Source organism: Boleophthalmus pectinirostris, unplaced genomic scaffold (genome assembly GCF_026225935.1).
Source record: "Boleophthalmus pectinirostris isolate CB_2022bp ecotype Guang Dong unplaced genomic scaffold, ASM2622593v1 HiC_scaffold_18, whole genome shotgun sequence".
NCBI classification, from domain to species: Eukaryota; Metazoa; Chordata; class Actinopteri; order Gobiiformes; family Gobiidae; genus Boleophthalmus; species Boleophthalmus pectinirostris.
Genome location: NW_026571133.1, coordinates 18,693,058 through 18,706,132, shown reverse-complemented (window position 1 = coordinate 18,706,132; position 13,075 = coordinate 18,693,058). Strand labels below are relative to the sequence as shown.

Sequence of the window (13,075 nt, the reverse complement as noted above, 5' to 3'; positions counted from 1 at the left end):
TAAATGGTTGAAATGAAATGATCCACTGAAAATATGGGAATATAAAAACATTCATCATTAAAATGCTTTATTATGTGTGCTCTCAGCAAGAATCATTAAAAAAATATAGCCAACATTTAAAAAGTTCAAGGCTTGTTGGAAACAAACTACTTCAAGTACTTCACTGTGCTGCTTGAATCAGTGAAGAGTGAAAATGCACTCATTTAATGTGGTGCTAATGAAAGTGCAAACATTTCAAAAAGAAGTTGTAATCATCCTTTGTAGATCTTGACCTGGCTGAAATAATGCAAGCAGTAAATTCCAGATTGCAATCATTTTATGGGTATTATGGAGTTTGTTGTTGTAGTGTAATTATGTAGGGGTAAATTACAAATACACATTAAAAAATGATACAATGTAAGATTATGATACAATCTGAGAAAGTCTTGGTACTCCGTGTCACTGGATGGCGCCAAAGTACCTGAGATCAGATCTAGTGCGTTTACTTCAAGAACAGCGCATGAGAACGCAGGGCCCTCCGAAACAAGTGGAACTCCTCATGCATCCTCCAATGGACCCTCCTTCGTTATAATAAACTAAGTAAATAAGAAACGTACCGCAGCATGGAGTGCCATGACTACACTGACCCGAGCCAAGGACATGATGAAAGCCATAATGAAATATTTCCCAGTGAGATCGTTTATAAATGTGAGTAAGATGCCAAGAAAGACTAGTAAATAAACTAGCTAGTCTTCGGCGCAAGCAAGCCCTAACTTCCTAGCAAGTGACATTCGTATCAGAGTGGACCACTTTAGCACTAGCCAACCCAGCGCTCTTGTGAAGTGACAACAAGAATTTGCCAAGCTTAAAACAAGTAACAGTCAGGTCCTAGCTGAAGATCATAATCATGTATTCAGTTATTTTTCTCTATTAGAACTGTGAAAATGTTATTCCTCTACATTGATTACATTTTATATTTCAGTGAATCCAAAAGAAACGCAAGAACTGGTAAAGCTGAGGATGTCAAATAAAAGTCTTTTTAATGGAAAAAGGAATGCATCCATGTGTGGATGGAGGTAAGCCTATAGATTACATATTCCCAATGACATCCCTAGATTGTATGACGCAATGCTATTTGGGATCAGACCAAACAATTGTGTATTGTTTTTCTTTAGGGCTATTCTCAGACACATGGGATTACAAGACAAAATGACCCACTATCAAGCAGCCAAAAAATGGGAAAATATGAAAAAGAAATACAAAGTGCTGTTCTTTTTCTCTTTTGAAAGCTTATACACACCTCTCCTTTATTAAACTGCTCTGTTTTTGTCTTTCTAGGAGATAAAATTAACCCCTCAGGATCATGGTCATGAAGTTACATCTTTTCCTCAGTGGTCCTTTTACACTTTGATGAATGATGCTATGGAAGGTCGCCTAGATGGGAGTGCTTCTATTCTTGCAACCACACAACAAGACAGATATGAGGTCTTAAACTTCCCCAAGCGAAAGAAGACGAGGCTGCTTATGCCTACAATTTCATCAGTAGAATCAAAGGCTCCTGCAGCCTTTTCAGAGTTGTTCACAGGTCCAGAAGTTGAGGTCACGTTAAACGGAGAGGTGCCTGAAGAAGGAAATCTGGATATAGGGCACATCTTACAGGAAGTAGACAATGAAAAACAAGTGATGGACCGGCACAAGCAGATCATGGAGCGTGAGCACCTGCTGCTGCAGAGGGAGCGGGCAGCGCTGGATAGAGAAGTGGCATCACTGGAGCGAGACCGAGCGTCACTGGACAGAGACAGAGCTGCCATAGTGAGGGAGAAAGCCCTGCTGGACAGAGAGAGGGCGGTAGTGGAGAAGGAGAGAGAGACAGTGACCAAAGACCGACTGGCTCTGGAGCAGGAGAAAGCTAGATTGGTGAGAACTCAGGGCAATTTGGAAAATACAGACTGTACAGACAGAAAAGAGCGTTTTCTTTTCTTGTTTGAAAAGCTTATTAACAATTTTTGAAAATAATTTCACAGTTTCAGATTAAATCCACATATGTTGTTAGACTAATTGTAAGTGTACAAATTAGGAAAAACAGTTTTTGCTGCATTACCAAACAGAATTGTGAATGAAAAGAGAGAGCCATCTAATTTGGAGAGGTCTTCAAAACGCATTTATTTACTTGTGGTTATTCCATACAGAGAGCACACAAAGTTGAGCTGTTAGTTTTACCCCTTCCACAATAAACAACCCCCCTCCCAAAATCAACAATAGTCTTTAGTTTTTCTATAGGACTCTGGGTAGAGTCTTGCATTTGTGTCTTTACAATTAATTCTTAAATCAAATATACCAAATATTGCAGTTCATGTAAAAAAGGTTCTTTCTTCTATATTACAGTTACAGTACAGACTTTACAACAAATGGATGCGTTTAAATGCACATTTTATTGCTTTAATTAAATTCCCCCTCATTAAGCCTCATTGCTCATGCTCGTATACATAGGATTGTTAGATTTCTCATTAATATTAATATTATTAACTTTATTTTTTACAAAACATATTTAAACAATGAAACTAGGCTGCTGCCAGTTTGAACAGACACTAATTGAACAGACATGCTGTTTTTAGTGTTTATCATTAGATTTAACTGAACGCCACCTTTTTATTCAATCAAGTTGTGGTATTAGTTTGTGTATGTGTTCGCATGTTTGAAACATGGTTATGGATCACGATAAAGTATAAATAGTGTGCAATGTGTGAGCTTTGATGTCCTTCCAAAAATCAGAGAACTACAGTTGATCAGTGCTTGACCAGGTTATAAACTCATGAGGGTGCCTTAACCATAAATATCCACAAAGAGTTGAATCTGTCTGCAGCAGATTGAACCACTGAAATGCAGTTGGTAGTGTTTGTATGTGTCGGTATGTACAAAGGTGTGTACAGGTGGTTGCATCTGTGGAGTCAGTGTGCAAAAGTACATGTTAGTGTGTGTGAGGTCACACAAGGGTCCCGATGGGTATACGGGGCAGGCACACATAGGCCTGAGGGGTCCTGCTCAGGTTGATTGGGTTTCCATCAAGGCGGATGTCCTCCAGCGCATTTCTGATGTAGTTGAAATCTTTCAGGTTGCAGAAAGTGTCCTCAAGCATTGTCTGAATGTTGTTACGCTAGAAAAAAGTTACACAATGAGTTTATAAAGAAAATGGCAATTTTTGCCACATCATAAAATTTTTGTATAATATCAGACTTGTAAATTGAAAGTGTTTTGATAAGTCACAACATAGACTAGTAGCATACATATTATGTTTGCTTTAAATGTACTCTCTTTATTTTAAACATAGTTATATTATATGTTGACATATAGTATAAAGATAATAGGGTTTACTTGAGCACATTCTTGATGGCCTACCTGTAGGTGTAAAGACCGCAGACTGTCGGGCAGAGGCACAGGGATGTAGTCAATGTTGTTGTCTGTCATATACAGGAACTGCAAGGCAGTCATGTCCTAATCAAAGGGAAAACAAGCATTAGCAATATGCTATTAAATACACTTGTTTGCTAAGACAATTGTACACACTTTGAAGGCCTCCCTGTGAATGCCTTTAGAGCCAATGTTATTGTGGCTGGCGTCGATGAGGGTCATAGTTTCAGGCAGAGCAGGCAGCTGTGAAATGTGGTTCTCTCTGATCACCAACTCTTCCAGTTCAGGAAGACCAATGAATGCTTTCTCATCACAAGATGTGATCTCGTTGGCAGTTAGGTCAATCCTCTTCAGTTTGCCTAAAATGTGTATGACAAACACTGGGTTGCAGTTTTTAGTTGCCATCTTTTTAATATTTTATTTGACGTACCCATATTGGCAAAGTCAGACTTGTGGATTTTGGTGATTCGGTTGTAGCGTGCATAGAAGTGTGTGGTGTCTTTGGGAAGAGGAGGTATGCTGTCCAGCCTCAGGTCATCACAGTAGACTGAGCCCCCCAGACATGTACATAGCAGACAGGTGGGCATGCCTATAGCACAGAACACAAGGTTTACACATGTGCCCCAAATGTGTGATATGATGATGTCATGAGAGCACACACAAATAAACTGAACTGGGATTATTTGACCCACATATTTCAGACGGTTTACTCTAAAGTGCCTGAGTACTGACCTTGACTGTCAGGCTCCTCTGTCTCGTCTGGTTCACCAGAGCTCTCTGGGCCTTCTACCCCTCCTTTGCCCTCCTCAGGGCTCTGTGTTGTAGTGGGAAGCAGCCCCTCCTCTTGTTAGACACAGGATTAGGTTGGACATGGACAGATTAGACCAGAAAAGCAAAGCAGGTCTAGCAATCAAACGTGCTGATTGCCATTCTTGTTAAACTGAAGTTGCATTTTAGCAATTGATAAGTAGCAAGTCATACATTTAAGGAAATGTATCCCATATAATATCACACTGTTTCATAATTATTTAAGTTGACTACAGTTGATCTCACTTGAGTGAGACACTGACCTGTAGGCATCAAAGTGACCCCAGGGAACTCTGGTTCTCCAGAGGCAGAGACCCCAGACGTCCCAGAGGCTCCTGAGATGTCTACATCTCCAGAGGCTTCACCCGAAACACCCGAGACTCCTGAGATCTCCCCGGATGTCCCTGATGCCTCACTGGGACCAGTCCCAGAGATGAAGGGCACTCCCTCGCCTTTAACAGTGAGGAGGCAGTTAAGAGACATAATGTTAAAGTGCACAAACTAAGTAGACAGTATGAAGCTGGTGTTAAACAAAATACAACATTTAACTACACTGAACAATGAGGCAGTTAAACGAGAGATCATGGAGATAAACAAGACATGTACTCTTGACCAGCATTTTCCAAAACGTGTGCCCCAGGAAAACTACAGTTTTAAATGAAAGAAATTTTGACTTACTACAGTGTTATAAATGAACACTAAACAAATTGTGAATAAGGACTGCTGGAGAGTTAGGATGAATTCTGTTGTAATTACATATCATTATTCTTAGAAGAGCCCTTATTGAGAAACCTTTAGAAAACACTGCTCTAGAGTCTCCAGACCACATAGAGGAAGGATCACTTATCCCAAATAGCTAAAACTAAGGCAAAGCTAAAGTACTAACCTTCTATGAATGTTATCCCTGAGAAACCAGATTCACCAGACTCCCCAGAAGCCCCAGAGATTCCAGAGGCCCCTGACAGCCCGGACCCAGACAGGTCTCCGGACTCTCCAAATCCAGATCCCAGCTCCACGGCAATCCCAGAGCCCCCAGATACATCCCCAGAGACCCCGGATAAGTCCCCGGATTCAGAAGGCTCCCCAGACCCCGACACATCTCCAGAGAACAGCACATCTCCGGAGAGCAGGAACTCCCCAGAGCCACCTGAGCCAGAGCCTGACCCCAGCAGCTCCTGGGATGCTCCAGAGATAAAGACTATGTCCCCGGACCCTCCAGACCCCCCAGACCCTCCAGAGGGCGATGACCCAGACTCCCCTGAAGCCCCTGAGCCCGCAGAGCCCCTTGCATCCCCGGACACATGGAGGATGTCACTGGGCGCCAGACGCAGCTCCACCTCTTGTTAGAGACAAGATTAGGTATTAATGAACACGCTGATGATCAGAAGAGTGAGTTCACAACACTGATTAGGTTAATATGACAACAAGAAGCACACATTTAACCATTGACTGCTAGTTAAATGGAACACATGCATAGGAAAAACACACAAAGATGGACTTGTTAGCACCTTTCCCTTTTATCTGACTATTACCTTTTCATATTTAATATAACATTGATATGTTTTTTTTATTCATCTACATACTATACTGGATTTGGTTTGCAAGTGCTTTTTCAGACCTTTCTGTGTGTCAGGACCCATCAGGACCCCAGACCCTCCTGAACCCTGTGGGATGAGCTGTGGCTTCAAGGGCACCTCCTCCTCTTCCTCCTCTTCTGCCTCCAGTTCGGTTGATAGTGTTTCAACCTCTATCTAAGAGAAAATACCAGCAGTGAGGTAAGTTCATATAGCTAAATACATATATATATTCAACAGCTCTGTTTGAGTTACCCAAATTTTTTTTAACTATTTTATAAAAACATTCCACGAGGCACACATTTATATTTATCCTTATATTTCAATGCCTTTATATTTCAATTCATGCAAATGAAGTTTAGTTGCCCACTAGATGGCAGCCCTTTTATTTTGACTGATACGGAAGCAATGTAGGTCATGTCACTAAAGAATAGGTTTTCTTAGAAAACCAAACAAAAATACTAGACACCAATGATATTAACACACACTTGATATACATATACAAAGAGTTAGAAGCCACACAGAGGAGAAAAAAATCTGGTAGTTTTCACAAAAGCCAATCGGATTGACAGCCAGCATTAGTGTAGTTCCATTATAGACCAGATGAGGGCAATACAGCCCCATTCACCATTACAGGTATTACCTGCGACTCTCAGTCAATACTGACACCATGCTCCAAAAATGAATGGTCCTTGTGGATCCAAGACACACATGGTGACTGCTGAACATACTTTTTAGTCCTATTGCACATTTTATTAAGGAAATAGTCAAATTCAAGGCATACAATTTACACTCTCAATGTTCTCTACGTATTTATGTATAAACAAAACACGCATATGCAATAAACTAACATTAAACTATCTTAAGTAAGTAAGAGACACATTTAGATGCAGGTACAGACGCAGTTTGAGATACAACAAGGTGGCTCTTTGAAAAACGTGCACACAGTTAGCTTGCTGCAGCACTACCCTTCATTTCCCTCTTCCCTAAAGCAAACATATACACCCATGGGAAAATGGGGCAAACGCTGTGCAACCAGCAAGCACAGCCTTGGACTGAGAGCAGTGGACCCCGAAGTATCAAATGAAAGTAATTTTGTATCAGTCTATACTCTTAAAACATCTTACACAGAAGAGTCATCAAGGTTATAATCAGTAATTTGCATTTATTTACAACCAACTGCCCCATCAACTCTATATGGGCATTTTTTCTTCCCAAGTCAATGTTGGCAGCTATAATAAATCAAAGGATTATAGGAAAGGCATGAGGCTGTATTCATTCACTCGATTGTGGAACAAAACAGTTAAACAAATTAGGCCATCTACATTTTCAAACAATGAGTCTATAACACCAAAACAAATGCAACATTGCAATGAAAAGATTAGAGTTTTTAGCAAAATGCATAAACTGGCCGGAATGAATTTACTTTGGCTACACAGATGACGAACTAAGCAGTTCTGCAGTTTAGTCTGTAGTCTAGGGTTGAAACTGTGGTAAATGTGTGCTGTGCAATTAGCTTGGATTACATAGCACGTGAGTCTTTAATCCTTTCAAAACTCCTCCTGAGAAAAAAAAACAAAAAAAAAAAACAGTGAATGAGAATGTATAATTACTCTACAATAAGTGTGCTATTTCATTCTTTGTTCAGTAGACTTTTCTATCTGTGAAACAAAACAGTCTCACTTTTTAGCTCTTACCTTTAACTATTTTGTCAACAAAACTAAACTACATCCATTTGATTTTCCAAAACTGTAATTATTGAGTGCAGACAGGATGACGAGCATAAGTTATTCTAATTGTCTGATTTCTCTTTTTTTCCCCACCAAAATCTTGTTTAATGAGCAAACCCCAATCCAGACTTCTAAATCAGGTTGGTTCTATCGAAGCCACAGCCAAAATCCCTTGAGAACTCTCAGTCCATGTGGTGCAAACTACTGCTCTGGAGCACAATAATACAAACTAGAGAGATTGTTGAAGTCAGATTTAGTCAAATCTACAAAGAAGTAATATTGGAAGCAGAAAGGTTCAACTGCTGTGATCCATTATAGAGTAGCATAGCAGAACAAGGGTATTTAAAATAATAAAAATCATTAAAGTAATACAAATAAAGCCTGGTATTCATAAAAACTATTTAGAACATACATAATCATATTATATATAATCAAACAATATATATACACACACGCACACACACACACACACACCCTCTCCCTCAACACAACATAGGCCATTTAAACATACTCTGCATGGCACCATGGTGTAGCCAAATATCACAATTTCTCCAAAATAGCAAGTGGAATTACAAACTGATAGAAAGTTCCTGTATTTATTTCTAGTTAAGAGTTACTGGTGTATAATCCCATCCCAGTAACTTTACAACTAGCTGTAGACACTGGAAAGTGACCACCTTTCTTGGCTGGTCTATCAAAATAATCGGCATATTGCATATTAAATTTCTTGTGGTGGACCAAATTTATATTTTTACCAGCACTCTGCAATTAATTAATGAATTTATTTTTTTCGAGATGGGTTTCTGTGATTTCTAATCGTCACTGATCAACTTGGTTACTTGTAAAAGCGTGTGGTTTGGAGCACAGTTCAGACTTTGAAGGATTCAATAGGGATTATTTTTGTGCTAAATCACACTGATCTGTCTTGTTAATGTTCAAGAAAGGAATGTTGGAAGTAATTTTTAAAATTATGATTCATCAATATGTCATATTGTCCAGTCCTAATTTACTGTTTGTGTGCCCATATACGTTATCAAAATTAACCTGGCACAAGCAAATACTATGCTTATGTGTCTATGGCCATCTAGTGAGTATAAGATTGTGTCAGTAATAATGAGTAATAAGTGTTTAACGAATAACTTCTTGTTGACTCGCATTGACTGGTCCTTAAGTAACATGAATTTCATGATATCTTAGGAATGTTTTTCATGGGCCAGTGTAACTGCTATTTACTAGAAGAGCACTTTGGAAAATGTGTTTGGATCCAAAGCAACTAGCCAGATCTTTCAGATTCTACACCAGAAATTTACTTTTGTCTGATCAATAGATTATAGGGGTAACCTTCTGCAGTTGTGTAGTCAATTAATTGGTCGGGATTTATTTGAATTCAGGATTTATGTGGACAAGAGTAGGAAGGAGAGGGCTTGGAGTTCATCTGGAGTTGTTGGGAGTGACCAGACAGTTTAATATTTTATGGAGATGCTGTTCAGTAGTACTTCTCTGTACACACAGTTTTTTTGTGTGAGAGGCTAATCATGATGATGTTATGCCAACTCCATACCACGTCCCTCCTTAGTCAATTAAATGTTGCACAGAGCATGTCTTAAAAAACACGCACATAATTCATTCTTGTGGCGTTAATTCCCCTTTAAACATGCTTTTGGTCACCTTGGGATTAGTATTTCACATTTTCGCATTTACAGTGATTTAATTTGGAAAATACATTTTATAAACTACACCTCAGTTTCCAATGAAGCATATAGGCATTAGAGCTCTCTCTTCTTTCAACAACGGGATTGCACAATGGGTAACTAAACAAATGAAGCCTTTAGGTCGCATGAATGCTCTGCTAATAAAGTAATGCATTTGTTGTAAGCATAATTTGAACGCAGACCAATTCTGGTGATGGTTTGTAGGTTGGTATATTGTTATAAAAACTGTGCAGGAGAAGTCAGTTTTTTCCCTGTGACTCAACAATCTGGATAAAATGCAAAACTGAGCACTTTTGAGTGCTTATTTTTGGATTAATGGACGAAAAAACTATGAATGAAACAAAAAACAACACTAGGTATGTTTTTGACATGAGGGGACAACAATTTGGTTAAACATGGTTAAAAGCTGAAAAAAGTCACATTTGCATAATATGTGTCCTTTACCAATATAGATGAAAAATAGCAGATAATTTTTACAGTGGATTTTGAATTTTTTTTAATTTCTGTACGCATGAAATTTGTCACATGTATATGATGCTTCTGAGTCAAATCCATCCTGGACATAAAATAGTACAAATAATATTAAACACGGAATACAACAATAGTGCAAAATGCTTCTTTCTTTTCTAATCTAGTATTTCTAGAGTCATACAACATCACCACGTCAAATGCACACAACACAAACCGTATGACACAACAGCTACGTCTAGTCTGCGTATGTTGTCTGATGATGCTAAGAAGGACAGAGTGGTTCAGTTTCTTACCGGCAGATTGGTGGTAAGTTCATAGTCATATTCTCCATTCTCTGTGTCATAATCCAAGTCTGTTTGTCGGGAAAATCTTGGGCTGGCCACTGCTGCTTTGAGGACAAGGAGTCCCAACAACAACCGTGCGAGCATCCTCATAGTCCACCTTGAACCAGCAGAGAAAACAGTTAAAATGCCTTGTGATATGTCATTATAAACTGTGTCTACTGTGTCTGTGAAACACTGTAGGGTAAAGGTCATAGCAGTATATAGCTTATATAGAAGTGTATAGCTTCAAACACTGAGTTTGGGTGGATTATGAATCAGCGGTATCACATATAGGCCATTATATCTGAACTTCACTGCGTGACATCACTAGTGTCTGAATTCATTAGTTTGGTGCAGACAGCTGGAGGCAGTGAAATGAGAGCCCCCTTCACTGCTGCTAAAGGCCCACTGTGAACCACAAATCAGTACTGTTGTGGTCAAAGGTCGTGGGTCAAAACTGATCTGATAAAGAATTATGGTTTGAAGGAACTTTTAACTTGACTGTCAGCTCATGTAGGTATGCTGCTTTAATAGTTTATGTGGTAGCTTCCAAGGCCTTCCTTTATAACCATCAGTTAAGCCGTTGACAACTCAACAAATCAGTAAACAAATCTGGGCATGGGACATCCCACAACACAAATTAACTCAGTAAACTGTAATTGATGATGATTCATTCTATAAGCTAATTTGATAGATTCTGTCAGCAAAGATAATATCAGATCTGCAATAAGTTATGGAGATGCATATAGCTCAGATGCTGGCGCTCAAGGTTGCATGGAGAGAGTGAGGAGAACTGCAGGTACGATGTTACCAGGGAGCTAGGAGTGCTAACTCAACCCCTCAGCCTTCACAGAGGCCCTTTATGAGGCCCGGTCAGTGCCTGTCTCAGCACTCAAACTCCAAATTCCACCGAGGTTTGTGGACAGGATGGCAGTGAGTTACAGCTGCAAGGAAAAGCTTCTTTGAGCAGCACGGAGCTCTAACACAAACACAGACACACACTGGCAGAGACACCTCACAGATGTATGCTCTGTTTGCACACACCTATCATTCACACACACAAAATAAGAGAAACCTCCACTTCTATTTTAGGCAGAGTTTTAAAATAAAATATAGCATAGCAGCTAATTTCAAACACTAATCTTATATTTGTTGCTATGCAGAGATTAGAAATAAAGTTCACAACCAGTCAGATTTATGTAGTATTCCCTTGAAAGGGTAATTCTGATTATTTTAGTTTAAGCATAAAACCCAGCATCACTACTGTGAATGAAACCCTATCTGCAGACAGAGGTGTGCTTTAGCTCTGGTCATCAGTGTACAGTGGAAACTGTGTATATGTGGATGAGTGTAGCCTTCAGACTGGCCCTGTGTTATGCTTGGCTTCGCTGCGGGCATTCCTGATATCTGCTGATTCTACCCATTTCCCTCAAAAACCACTGGCAAACCTGGGGACAGTCCCATGGGTATGGATGCAAAACAAACTGCTATATTTGTATCAAAAATGAACTATCACAAAAAAGGGACTGGCTAATTAATTAATAAATATATGTTTTTGGGGCTTTTTTTTGCCAATTAAGTTTCATGTGTGTGATTTAAAAATGAACATATGACATCTGCAATATTGAGTAATCCAAAAAATCCCAAACTGTTATCTCCAAATCCAAGCCAAGTCTTTCTGAAGGTAATGTCTCAACAAAATATCCACTTTGGGAAACCTGTAATCTCTGAGTGAAATAATGCTCCTTCTTCACTAACCAATTAGTCAACCTTTCTCCATGCACAGTCTCTATAGTTTTCTGGGAGGTCACCTGAGCCCATCTGTTTTCTTAATCACCATTGAAGCAGAATGAAGATAGCAGTGAAGGCTTACCTCAGTCTCCTGCTTTCCCGAATGGTCCCTCCAGCCGTGATGGAGATGCTGAGGGCTCCGGGACTTGGCCAATGGTGAGGGGTCGCTCAGGGTGCCCACAGGAGGGAGGGCGTGTATGGGCTGAGGCACACAGCAGCGTCAAGGTGTGTGTGTGTGTGTGGAGGTCTATGGTCGACCTGAGTGCCCTGCCTCTTATGAGTGACGGTAGGCACTGAGACCGACTGGACTGGAGCTCATCGCTTTTGGTCACTAATGCCCCCACCCCAAAGCCTTCAGTGATGTACTTAAGACACAGGAAAACACCATACCCCTCCGTAGTTTAACACCTTATTATCCTTTACAAGAGGAGACCTTATTTTTGTAAGGCTCAATCAGACTAAAATATTTGTCCGCCTTTTCCTGAGGTGAAACTCTGGCATGTGTTACTTTCATGTATAGGGGGGATCTACAGGGGCTGCTGCACAATGGGACCTCTGTGAGAGCTGCTGTTAGCATGGACCTGACAGGAAGTCCCAGTTTGGTTGAACTTGACTTCTCATTGCCCCATCCCTTGGTAAATGGATGTTCTTAACTGATCTGGGTTCAGTTGTAAGTGAGACCCAAGACAAATGATGTAAAGATAGAACTTTGTTTTTTTATGAATGAAAACGCTCTTGAGCTCACACTGCTGTCAGCCTTGTGTTGCTGCCTCTCACTCCCATGGTAACCTAAGAGCTTTTGATGAGGGCAGAGACAAAAGTCCAGTGTGAGTGGCAGAAAATACTCTGCACCTGCAACAAACTGGGTCAGCTATCTGCTTTACATTTCAACTCATTCACTGATACTAAAGCCAGTTGTGCTGAAACTAGGCCTCATGTTTGACTGTGCTGGAATTTAAAGATTGTTTAACTGTTGGGCCCAAATTCTGTGATAAATAATCAAAAGACCAATTGTTTCACATTGTAACACATTTATTAAAGATTTGATGTACTGGCATATGCATTTTTAGATGTAAAATGTTTACATAGTAAATAATCATAATATATACATTAAATATACACAAAATGTTTGCTTCCCCTTATATGAAGAGAGAAATACCATAGATCTCAAATAGTTTATTATAGACACAAATAGAATTTTCCAGGTTCTCCAAAAAACAAACAAACAAATAAACAAACAAATAAGCAAAAACACAATGAAGTCTTCTCTGGATAACCTA

At 39.7% G+C, this 13,075-nt stretch overlaps 2 protein-coding genes across 2 annotated transcripts; one reads left to right on the top strand and one right to left on the bottom strand.

Annotated features, from left to right (window-relative positions):
- Positions 1-428: 428 nt before the first annotated feature.
- si:dkeyp-38g8.5 (uncharacterized protein LOC568385 homolog) lies at positions 429-2,238 on the top strand. Its single transcript, XM_020926206.2, has 4 exons — positions 429-687; positions 962-1,055; positions 1,155-1,242; positions 1,318-2,238. The coding sequence occupies exons 1-4, from the start codon at positions 603-605 to the stop codon at positions 1,987-1,989; spliced, it is 939 nt and encodes a 312-aa protein (XP_020781865.1). The 5' UTR covers positions 429-602; the 3' UTR covers positions 1,990-2,238.
- Positions 2,239-2,914: 676 nt separating this feature from the next.
- On the bottom strand, positions 2,915-12,075 carry epyc (epiphycan). Its single transcript, XM_020926476.2, has 10 exons — positions 11,878-12,075; positions 9,975-10,122; positions 5,813-5,945; positions 5,081-5,533; positions 4,458-4,646; positions 4,120-4,230; positions 3,818-3,976; positions 3,544-3,746; positions 3,376-3,471; positions 2,915-3,133 (listed from the first exon to the last, which is right to left on the bottom strand). The coding sequence occupies exons 2-10, from the start codon at positions 10,113-10,115 to the stop codon at positions 2,963-2,965; spliced, it is 1,656 nt and encodes a 551-aa protein (XP_020782135.1). The 5' UTR covers positions 10,116-10,122; positions 11,878-12,075; the 3' UTR covers positions 2,915-2,962.
- Positions 12,076-13,075: the final 1,000 nt, after the last annotated feature.

Coding starts and splice junctions, on each gene's coding strand:
- si:dkeyp-38g8.5 (XM_020926206.2), top strand. CDS start 603: ATGGAGTGCCATGACTACACTGACCCGAGCCAAGGACATGATGAAAGC. Junction 1,056..1,154: donor GCATCCATGTGTGGATGGAG/GTAAGCCTATAG, acceptor GTTTTTCTTTAG/GGCTATTCTCAGACACATGG. Junction 1,243..1,317: donor ATATGAAAAAGAAATACAAA/GTGCTGTTCTTT, acceptor TTGTCTTTCTAG/GAGATAAAATTAACCCCTCA.
- epyc (XM_020926476.2), bottom strand. CDS start 10,115: ATGAGGATGCTCGCACGGTTGTTGTTGGGACTCCTTGTCCTCAAAGCA. Junction 4,231..4,457: donor GGTCACTTTGATGCCTACAG/GTCAGTGTCTCA, acceptor GTGTCTAACAAG/AGGAGGGGCTGCTTCCCACT. Junction 3,134..3,375: donor TGCGGTCTTTACACCTACAG/GTAGGCCATCAA, acceptor ACTTTTTTCTAG/CGTAACAACATTCAGACAAT.